The sequence below is a fragment of the Phocoena sinus genome, chromosome 16, assembly GCF_008692025.1.
Source record: "Phocoena sinus isolate mPhoSin1 chromosome 16, mPhoSin1.pri, whole genome shotgun sequence".
NCBI lineage: Eukaryota > Metazoa > Chordata > Mammalia > Artiodactyla > Phocoenidae > Phocoena > Phocoena sinus.
Window position 1 is genome coordinate 36,989,736 of NC_045778.1, and position 11,761 is coordinate 37,001,496.

Below are 11,761 nucleotides of genomic sequence, written 5' to 3' on the forward strand. Positions count from 1 at the left end.
TGCAGCAAACTAACTTTGATTGACATTGAGCAAATCATTTAGTACTCCCAGCCTCAGTTTCATCACCTTAAAGTAGGGATGTAGAACCTACTTCCTCAAGCTCTTGGTTGTTCTTAATGTTCAGCACATTCCTGAAACATAATAAGTGACCCACCTGTCCCCAGAGCCCTTCCCCATCCATCCTGGGGCTGTGCTGTGCCCACACTGGGCTTGACTGCAGACAGCAGGGGTGTGGGCAGTGGCCCTGTAACAGGATGGCAGCTGACAGGACCCTTTGGACTCACTGCCACTCTCTGGAAAGGCTGACCCAAAGAGGCTGTCATCCCCCTACAATGCCCATACATCCCCAACCCCAATGCCCAAGAGGGGAATCACTACCACCCTGGGCGACAAGATGTGCCCAGGGCATCTCAGAATTCCTGCCATTGAACCGTGAGGAGGGAATTTCTCTTCTAGCAAGCAGGGTGCTCCCACCTCTACTGCCTCTGCTTAGAAGCTAGTGGGCTGGGGCACCCATCCCCCCCAGTCATCAGTCTCCACAGAGAATAAGAGGAATCAGGGGAAGTACAAACTGGGATGCTGGAATTAGGGAAACACAGGAAGCCTGGGTTCTGTCACCCCCATCAGCCTCTGGGCTACTTCACCCAAACTCTGGGAGCCTGCTCCCCTTTACAGGAGATTGCAATATGCAAATACTTTCCCTGCTTTATATCCCAGTATTGTTTTGAGGATGGCAGATGTGCAGTAACGGGCTTTGGGGACCATAAAGTGCTTCAGTGATATTGGGAGTCAAACCACTGTTATTACCGAATAAGTAAAATTTATCCTCAGTCCCACAGAGGAGTTGAAAATGGAACCAAGGCAATCTCTCCAGTCTGAAGACCAGCCCATCCCTTTCCTTCCTTGAGGGCCAGAAGGTACCTAATGCACAGCCCAGGTTTCCCAAAGCCACATGCAGAAAGACCAAAGTGTTCAGAAAGTGCACACAAACTGTAACGTGGGTCTCTAAGTTGTCAAAGAAAGAAGCAAAACATTTAGAACCAGCCAAGCAAAGGACTTCTTAAGCAGTGACACTAGGAGAATGCCTAACAGATGACACGGCAATCTCTCTGGGGCCCAGGAAAAATAGAGGTCATTCGGTTAAAAAAAAAACAAAACAAAAAACACAACCCCAAACCCAAAGTGAGCTTCTCCCAAGGGCTGAGAAGATAGTGCCTAACCACCTGCCCCTCTAGCTGTTTAAGGGGCGTGCCGGCCACAGGTCCTAGTCAAGCTGAGAGCCATCCAGAAACCTATGGTGGCCTTTTTTCCTTTCCCAAAGAAAAAGTCCCAGGAAACGAATGCCCGGGTCACTCCCTCTGCCTCAGGACAAGGAGGGAGGCCACAGAGGTCTGACCAAGACTACTCTACCCTCTCCCCTCACAGAAGCTGGCGTCTGTTTAAGCCAAGTCTTGCCCACACTGACATCAGAGACAGCACTACTACTACCAATGGCGCCGTCAGGGGCAGGGGGGCCACTCACATATCCAAGATGAAGTAGAGGTCAAAAGAGCTCTGGCAGGAGTTCTCGTCTTTTGCCCGTCTCTTCCGGGTCCAGGTGCTGGGGCCGCGGAGGTGGTGGAAGGTTCCCGCGTCCTGGATGAGGTGGCGGTAGAGGTTCCCCCAGTCCAGACTGAGGTGGTGGAGGTCCTTCCAGCCTGGACCGTCGTGCTGGAAGCTCACCGCGCTCAGCAGTGGCGGCGGCAGCACCAGCAGCAGGAAGAGTGTGGGCCCCGGCACACCAGACCCGCTGCTTCCCATTTTTTTTGGCTGCCCCTGCGGCCCCCCTGGACGCCGGCCACTCAGGCCACCTGAGGCGCCGGCCTCTGCTGTGTCTGCGCGTTCCCAGGGTCCTCGGCCCCTCTAGCCCTTTCCCCAAAGCTGTGAGCCTCCCCCAGTACCTGACCTGAGGGCGGAAGAGGCAAAGATGGCCGGCCTTGGGGGATGGCCCTTCCCCCGCCCCAAGGGGGCAGAATTCCCTGTGATGTCCCTTATGATGGACAGGAAGGTTGGCATGGTGACTTTGTGACCTGCAGCTCTGCTCAGTGTCCTGCCTGTTGACAATCCAAGGGGGGAGTCAGGGGCTCTTTGGAGGGGCAGTAAGATGAGGCCTCCGTTTGTTCCTCATCCCAGACCCTCTCAGGTGGCCATTAAAATCCTGGAGAAATCCTGCCTTTTTGTCAGCTCAAAGAGGGCAGCTGAGGTGGCTTAGATGAGGACATCGCTGTGGGGGAGGAGGTCCAGGAACTGGGAGTGTAGAGTGTTGCAGTGGTCATTCATGTGACCCAGTGGATGGAAGGATCTAGAAGGGGAAGAAGGTCCTGCAAGGATGTCAAAGTCCCTTGTGAATGAAGGGCATGCCAGTTATCTACTTTTTGTAAAAGCCATCACAAGCTGAGTGACAAAACAAAAACTATTTCATTATGCTCACAGGGTCTGTGGACCAGAAATTCACAGAGGGCTGAGTGACATGGCTTGTCTCTGCTCCAAGGAAAGACATGCAAAAACTTAATGGGGGGGCGGGGCGTGGTGGGCTCGCAGCTGCTAACTTGCGGCAATTAACTCCGTAAGAACGTGACCCTTAGTCATCCTCCCAGCGGCCCTCGCGGCAGGGAGTGCGGTGAGTGGTGGATTGCGGCCTTCTGCCCGGGGCCCTCCAGGCCTTCCGGTCTCAGGCTGCCAGGTGAGCTGGAGGTCCGGGGACAGGCTGAGGGCTGTGGAGCCCTGGCCATGGCTGCCCACGGACTGGGCCCAGGCCTTGAAGCAGTTGCCGAACCTCTCCCCAAAACCCGCCTCCGGGACCTAATGGCGGCGGCGGTCTCCATGGGTCACAGTCCGTGGGACCCGGCCCCCATTTAGGCGGCTTGAGGAGCCTGAGGGGCTGGTCCTGGGCGCCTGGCTCCCTCAGGCTGGGCAGGGTCTGGAGACCTGGCCCTGAGGGCGCCGCCAGCTGAGCTCTGCCTCTTCAGCTGGACCTGGGCACTGGCGGGAGGACCCAGACTGGGTGCTGGACGAACGCTCCCGGGCAGAGTGATCGGCCTGCGCAGGGACCCCCTCGCTTAGCCGGCGCCTGGACCTCGGAGGACAAAAGTCCGGCCTTGGGACCTTGAACAAGTAAAATGAGGGGTAATGATGTCTCTTTGCTTATGGGATTGGTTAAGTGTTGAAAGTCGAAAGGAGGCGTGGAGACAATTAAATGCCTCCCCTTCCCTTTCTTGTCAGAACAGAGAGTAACATTTGTTATTAACAAATGTTAATAACATCGTGACCTGACTGTGACCTGACCTCAAGAATGAAGGATCAGACACCAAGATGTCTGCAACAACTAATCACGCCCCTCCCTCACCTTTCCTATAAAAGGGTTTTGCTGAAAGCTTTCGGGAGTTTGGGGTTTTTAAGGCATGAGCCATTGTCTCCTTGCGTGGCCCTGAAATAAACCTTTCTCTGCTCCAAACTCATACGTTCTGGTATTTGGCCTCACAGTGCGGTCGGGCACACGGACTTGCGTTTGGGTAACAAATCCATTCGCTCTTTCATGTAAATTTTAGAAGTAGCACACTGTTTTCACTCCTCTCCCCAGCCAAACCTTCTAATATTCGACTACAATAACTGTAAATATTTGGAGGGATTTGAATCTGTGATCTGGACTCCTCCTATCAGTGAACACGGCAATGTCTTCATTTATTTGAGTTGTTTTCAATGCCTTTCCTATAAATTTCCCTATGAATATCTTGACTTCTTTGTCAGGTGCCTTCCCTATATACTCTGTATTTTTGATGCTATTGGAATGGCATTTTTAATACAGAGTTTTTAAATGATTGCTATCCTGAAGAAATTTATGTATTTATTGATACACTCACCCAACTTGCTAAATTCTGTTATTATAAAAATTTATCTGTAGAATTGTTTGTGTTTCTATAAAAAATGAACAAACCCAAAAACATTATGCTGACTAGTTCTCCAATGAAATGTTGACTCGAAGTTATGATGGAGGCATTCTTGATTTTAAAGAGAATAATTCTAACACATCACGTTTAAGAATGGTATTTATTGAAGGCTTCTGTTGGATATCTTTTGTCAGATTAGGGAGTTTCCTTGTTATTCTCGGTTTGATACAAATCATGAAGGAGTGTTGAATTTTATCTAAATTCTCTTTCTGTATATTCTTTTGAAGAATATGTGCATTTCACCAATAATCTGTTAGTGTGATTAATTACATTGGTGCATGTAAAACTAATTTTAATATTTTATAACTAAACCCAAATTGATCATGATAATTTTTTAAAAACACTGCTGGATTGCGTTTACCATTAGTTTAGAATTTTTTAACTTGTGATCATGAGAGAGGCTGCCCTTTAATTCCTGTTTTTGTGCTATTCTTATCCGGTTTTGATATTACGTATACTAGCCTCATAAAATGTGCTTGGGAATGTTTTCACCTTCTTTTGGAAAGACTTTGAACATGATCACAATAATCTCCTCTTTGAATATTTGATATGATATAATCTATGCCTGGTGTTTTCCTTGTGGGAACTTTTTAAACTACTGATAAAATTTACTCAATATTTACTGAATGTTATGGACTGAATTGTGCACCCACCAATTTAGATTTTGAACCCTAACCTCTATTGTGACTGTATTTGGAGATTAGGGCCTTTAGGGAGGTGACTGAGGTTAATTGAGGTTATAAAGTGGAGTCCTAATCCCAGAAGACAGATATCCTCATAAGAAGAGAAAGAGACACCAGAACTCTCTTCCTACACAGGCACAGAGGAAAGGCCATGTGAGCACACAGCGAGAAGGTGGTCATTTGAAATCCAGGAAGAGAAACCACATCAGAAACCAACCCTGTTGGCACTTTGATCTTGGACTTCCTGCCTAGTCCTCCAGACGGTGAGGAAATAAATTTCTGTTTTTAAGCCACCCAGCCTGTGGTAATTTGTTAAGGCAGCCTGAGCAGGCTACCACACTGGATTGTTTAGTGCTTCTATTCTTTTATCAGTCATTTCAGATATATTTTTCTAGGAATTTGAACATCTTTTCCCCTATATTGGTATAAAGTTGTTCAGAATATGTTTGATTTTTATATTTCTACTCTATCTTCTTTTTAATTCCTATTATTACTTGTAAGACTCTTTTCTTATTTTATGGATTCACAACAAGGAGGGTATTGCCTCCAAGAGGTTGAAAATTAGTTAAGAATCTTTTAAAGTAGGAAGCACAGTCATAAAGAGATATATAGTTTCTCTGTGATGTTACATTAAACAATTTTTTTTGTATCATAAATTTCTTATAAGCTAGTGGTTAGAGCTAGAAACTTGGTAAGATTCAAGGTTAATTGTTGTTGTTGTTGATTTTATTCTTCTTGTATTACATCAGGAGACACATGATACTTGGTAGTTGTATTTTTACTGATGATAAGATTGGTAAATGGGATCAAGTTTGTCAGTCTGTTCCCACCATTAAATTTCTCCAGCAATGTTTTGACTCATGGTTAAGTCCCCCAGCAACATTCCAACGAATGGCTTAAGCATCTATTAATGATAAATGTCTATATTATTTCATTAAGCGTTGCAAAATGGTGACTTTAAAAAAATTTTTTTATTGGAGTATAGTTGATTCACAGTGTTGGGTTAGTTTCAGGTGTACAGCGAAGTGAATGAGCTATACATATACATATAGCCACTCTTTAAAAAATTTTTTTTGGATTCTTTTCCCATATGGGCCATTAGAGTATTGAGTAGAGTTCCCTGTGCTATACAGCAGGTAAAATGGTGACTTCTAATTTTATTATTTCTTCTGTATTTATTAGCTGAGGTTCTTTTTCTCCCCCTTTTGACTGAGATATAATTAACATAGCATTATATAAGTTTAATGCATGCAGCATAATAACTTGACTTACATATACTGTGAAATGGTTACCACAGTAAGGTTAGTTAACTTATATCATCTCATCTAGATACAAAAAAAAGAAAAAGAAAAAGTTTTTTCCTATGAAGAGATTTCTTAAGATCTATTGTCTTAACAAATTTCAAATATATCACATAGCAGTGTTAACTGTAGTTATCATGTTGTAAATTACACCCCAAGTACTGTTTGCACCTTTTGAACAGCTTCATTCAATTTCTTCTCCCCCAACTCCCCACCTCTGGTAATCACAAATATGATCTCTTTTTCTATGAGGTTTTATTTTTTTTAAGGTTCCAGATATAAGTGAGATCACACAGTATTTATCTTTGTCTGACTTATTTTACTTAGCAAAATGCTATCAAGGTCTATCCATGTTGTCACAATGGCAGGATTTCCTTTCTTTTTATGGCCAAATAAAATTCCATTGTATATATATATACACACATATATATACACCACAACTTTTTAATTCAAAAAAATTTTAGTGAGATATACTTTATTTACAATATTATGTTAGTTTTAGATGTACAAAAGTCTTAGAGATTATACTCCATTTATAGTTATTATAAAATATTTGTTATATTGCCTGTGCTGCAGAATATTTCCTTGTAGCTTATTTATTTCATACATAGTAGTTTGTACCTCTTAATTCCCTACCCTTATCTTGCCCCTCCCCGCTTCCATCTCCTCGCTGGTAACCACTAGTTTGTTCTCTATATCTGTGACTCTGTTTCTTTTTTGTTATATTCATTAGTTTGTTTCATTTTCTAGATTCCACATATAAGTGATAACATACAGTATTTGTCTTTCTCTGACTTATTTTACTGAGCATGGTACTCTCCAGGTCCATCCATGTTGTGGCAAATTGCACAATTTCATTGTTTTTTAGGGCTGAGTAGTATTCCATTGTGTGTGTGTGTGTGTGTGTGTGTGTGTGTGTGTGTGTGTGTGCTGACAATGCGAGCAACAGCTATCGAGGGGGAGGCACTCCTGGCTGGGTCAAAGGCAGATCTTTGGTCTGCAGAGCATTTGTGCATAGTGGAGATACATTAAGACGAAGTTGACACACCTCCCCCGTAAGGAAGAGAAGTCACTGAGAAGCCACCAGAATTGGGAGCAGAAGGCTGTGGTTTCCTTGGTTCAAGGGGAGCAGGCTCAGGACCTGTTAGGATCCCCAGAGTGAGCCCTTGTTGATGCCCTTCCTCTCCCTGGGTGCTGGCCTCCAGCCTGTGCTCCTATTTCTAGACTCAATTCAGGCATTGGACAACTGCCTTCCCTTCCCCAGAGAACCCTGTTGTTCTGACTCTGGCCTGCCTTTGCTCTGGTGTTGAACTTGCCTGCTTCCTTCTGGACTGGGAGCCTATGGAGCAAAGACAAGGGCTGATTGCCACTGTAGCCCCAGCATTGCCCAGGCTCTCTTGGTGAGTGTGTGCCGAAGGGATGAGTCCCCACCACAACCCTCAGGCTGGGCTCTGGGCCCACAGGGCAAGGGCAGGTGGGGGCACCCTCAGATGGGTGATGGGCTGTGGAGGCACATGGGCCCCTAGGTTTGGGTAAAGATTGATGCAGATCCTTTGGGACAGTGTAATCCGTCTGTAGCAAAAACTGCCCCTGGCTTTTCTGTCATTTCCTCCTTGTCCCCAGCTCCTGCTCAGCTGAGGACTCCCAGCTGAAGAGCCCAGATTGCCAGTCAGGGTGCCCTAAGCACTCTGGAAGCTGGCAACAACTCTGAGCACTCAGCTCCAAGAGATGCAGACAGTGAGTGAGAAAGGGTCTCCATGCTCTGAGGCAGCATAAGGGAGAAGAGGGAGAACACCTTGGTCTTTCCCAGATTCCCAGCTCACTTCCAGTGGGCAGGTCCTCAAGGACCACAGGATTGGCAACCAAGGCAGTCAGAACGTAGGAGCACAGTTTGAGCCATGGCCCCTGAGTGTGGACCCTTCTTAGCCTGATCTGTGCATCCCCACACCATGTACACTCACACCTTCGCGCCTTTGTGTCCCTCTGTTCTTTACATGAAGCATAGTATGTATGCAAGGTGCCCAATAGAACAGTCCCTGCTCTCAAGGAAGCTTCTAGTTCAGTGGTTTGCTATGGTCACTTGAATAATGGCCCTGAATATGTCCTGGTCCTAATCCTTGTCACCTGTGGATGTTGTAGGTCATATTGCAAAAGGGCCTTTGCAGGTGTGATTAAGGATCTTGAGATGGGGAGACTATTCTAGGTTACCTGGGGGGCTCCTACACTTGATCAAAGGGTCCTGTGACAGGGAAGCAGAGGGAGATTTGTCCAAAAAAACAAGGCAACATGACTGTGCAATCAGAGCAGATTTAGGTGCTGCCCTGCTGCCTTGTAGATGGAGAAGGGCCAGGAGCCAAGGAACACAGGGAATATAGCTCTAGAAGCTGAAAAGTCAGGAAAAGGATTCTCTCCTGGAACCTCAGGAAGGAGTGTGTTCTGGAAGGGCCAATATTAGAAAAATTCCTCTGGGGATTAGAAGGTGGTGGAGCAGAGAGACACTGTCATTTCACAGAAGGTAACAGTAAACAAGACGGACTGCCATAGTGTGTGGACTGTCATAAGGACACTCCTGGGTGTCCCTATAGCCTGTCTGGGTATCTCCTGCTGCACATTCAGGGCTGGGGTTGGGGGCCGACTGTGGTCTGCAGAGACTGTAGGTCCCAGCTGACAGCCCGTCACTTAGACCAAGATGAACTTTAAGCCTGGGACCAGAGCACTGAGGCCTTCAAGAAAGGAATCAGGACTCACTCCTGCACCTACTGGAATCCTGGCGTATCCAGAGAAATCCTACAGCACTAGGTCTCCAGGACTAAGGTTGGGAGGGACAAGGTCAAATGGGACGGGGGCAGAGGAGTGGGAGGGGTCACATCCACCAGGCTCAGTTACGGGCTCTCAGCCCCTCTCAGCATGAGCAGGGTTGATTGCAGGCAGCTCTGGCTGCTGCCACTTACTCTCTGGGTGGTCCTGGCAACTCCCCTGATGTGTCAGGCCTCAGCTTTGCCTCCAGCGAGCACACAGGTCACTGTGAGCCACAGACTGCTGGGCGACTCGAGAGCTGGCATTGCAGGGGCCTGGCAGAGCCCTGGGCAGCTATAAGGCCCCCTAATCCATCACTCTGCCACTTCCCCAACCTGAGCTTCGAAGAGTGGCCCTGGGAATGGGACCATTTCAGAGAGGTGCTCAGCGCTCCTGCCCTTACCTCGCTGGGCAGGAAGGCCATACCTGGCATCTTCCCTTTGTCCACCCTCTTGTCTCTTGCCTCCCTCTGCTTCAGCCCTCTGTCTTGCTCTGTCCCTCCTGATCCTGAGTGAGCATCTCTGGGTGGGTGTCTCCACTGTTCAGGGCATAAGGCTGGGGTGGGGCTCTTATGACTATAAAGGGGCTGGTTCTGGGAGAGGCTCCAGGAGAATCAGGTGGAAAATGGGGCTTCTGTGCAAGCAAGGCTGGGACTCAGTGCTCGATTCAGACCCAGAACTGGGAGCCCAGCTGCCAAAGGAGCCCCGACACCACTGTCACCACACAGTGTCTCTGCTGGGTGTGAGCACGCCTCAGGTGTGTCACCAGCAGTGTCCAGAGGCTTTCAGGCCTGTTTAGAGTTTCCAAATGCCCACCTGCCCAGCCACCAAGAGCCAGTGTTTTCCTGATTCAGTGAATGTGGTCAATGCAGCCCTCACTACAGACCCTGAGACCACAAAATCCTCTAAGTCCCTGGCCCAGTCTGTACAAAATGTCTGAGCATGGGGACACCCAGGAATATGATGCCCAGGCAGATGGTTATAAGGGAAATCAGGAGCACCATTCTCTATGGGCTTGGGGCCTGAGTAGGGCCAACTCTGGTGGTTTTGGGGTAACCATCATGAGACCATGAGTGCTGAACTGAAAGGGGGGCAGAGCAGTGAGAAGGGTGGAGCCAGGCTCAGAATTCAAGTCCAGCTCTGCCCCTCCTGGCCTTTGTAACCGGGGACAAGTCACTCAGCGTTTGTGTGGATCAGAACCCCCTTGGTAAAGGTGGGATCATAAGAGCACCTAAAAATACAGTTACTGGGAGGATTAAAACAGTGAAAACATGTAAAGGTCTTAGTCTAGCAACTGACCCACAGAAAGGACACAATAAAATTATCTAGCATTATTATTATTAAATAACAAGGATGACAAGTGGAGAACTTGGGCTTCTCCCCACTGTCACAGGCACTGACACAAGGAGGGCATCTTTACTACCTGGTAAAACCAGTCAGTGTTGACCAGACAACATTGGGGAGGGGGTGTCACCATGTCCTCCGCCACTCCTGCAGCTGAGTGAGCAGCCCTGGAGGGTCTCATGGATGGGGTGCAGCCAGCAGTCCCACAGGGTCAGGCAGGCAGTGGGGAGGGACGATGGACGGGAGTCCAATAGGCCTCTTCAGCCCTTTTCGCTTAAGATTGGAATTGCTGGGCATTGCTCTGGAGAAGAAAGATCCTGACATCCTTGAGACGAGGACACAGGGGAATTGCACGGGCACCATGTTGAGAATCGTCTGGAGGCTCATGAGCTCCAGGTCTCCACGCCTTGGACGTTCCTCTCGGCAGATGCCCGGACAGGGCTCTCTGACCCACAGTCCCGGAGGCAACTGTCAAGGGCAAGCAAGCAAGACCCCAGCCCACGGGGAGCATCCCTGTGCCCTGCTTACCATGTCCCTGGGCGGACACCACATCAATGGCAGCTGGCTGCAGTGCTGGACAAAGTCATAAAAAGTATCCAGTTTTCCCTGCAAAGCAGATGTGATTGAGAGGAAGCTACAGGCACAGACGCTGCGTCCAGATGGGTGGTGTCCCCTCTGTCTCCCATGGCTTCCCAGAGCTGTGTCCCCGCAAACTGGAGGAGATAGCACTGCAGCCATCACCTGGGGCAGGGGGCTTAAAAGCCTTCTGTGTTTGTTGGGAGCTCGTCACTGTGGGTCACAGATTGTTTTGGGTTCTGGAACAAATCGGTACTTTTGGTGTAGGAGGAGAAGTCGGGGCTACTTTTGAAAAAAGTGTCAAAGTTTGGAGGAGACATGCAGTAGCCAAGGAGAGGTCCTCAAGGAGAAAGGTGAGGGGGGCATGGAGGCTGAGCAGGAGCTTGAAGAAGAGGGAAGAGGGCCTGCTTTTGGGGGGCTCAGAGGGAGAAGGCAGGGAAAAGTCCCAGTCCCTGCTCAGGGGGAAGGGTCCTGAAACGGGGGAAAGAGAGAGATGCGGAAACCAAAGAACCGGTGAAAACGTGGATGTGGTGTGGGCGGAAGGTGGGGCCGGGCCTGAGGCAGGAACGAGTCCCTGGCAGGTGCTTCCTCCCTCTCTGGAAGGTGAGCTCTGGCTTGTCCGTGCCCTCACACTGACTCTCAGGAGAGATGCGGGGCCCGCCCTCCGGCTGCCATTTGAAGCTCCCAGGAGGACCAATGGATCCCACAGCGACAGAGGCAGGACCAGGGGGAGGAGGGCAAAGCTGAACCCAGAGATGGTGGGGTCTTCCTTCCTCAGACCCGCCACCTGGGACCCTCTTCGTCCCTGTCATCTCTCAGCCCCCTGCCAGCTGGGGTCTCAGTCACCTGGGAGAGGGAAGTGACTCCCCCTCCTCCATGTGGCCCTTGTCACCCCATCTCAGGGGCCTCAAGGACAATGCAGTGAGCTCTCTCCCTCCCTCACTGAGTAGACGGGAGTCATAGGCACTCCCGGGTAGTTTAATGCTGGTAAGATCTTGGCTCAGAAATATTTGTTACTGACCTGCATGAGGTTATTTGTAATTTGGTTTGTTTTCACTCATCCAGTCACTGGCCAG

General features: G+C 48.7%; 1 protein-coding gene across 1 annotated transcript in view; it reads right to left on the reverse strand.

Annotated features, from left to right (window-relative positions):
• The window catches only part of LOC116741288 (anthrax toxin receptor-like), a 44,029-nt gene extending 42,229 nt beyond the window's left edge, over positions 1-1,800 (reverse strand). Inside the window, exon 1 of the mRNA XM_032607579.1 lies at positions 1,523-1,800. Within this exon, the coding sequence (XP_032463470.1) occupies positions 1,523-1,800 (278 nt within the window). The remainder of the gene's footprint in view (positions 1-1,522) is intronic.
• Between the last annotated feature and the right edge of the window lie 9,961 nt (positions 1,801-11,761).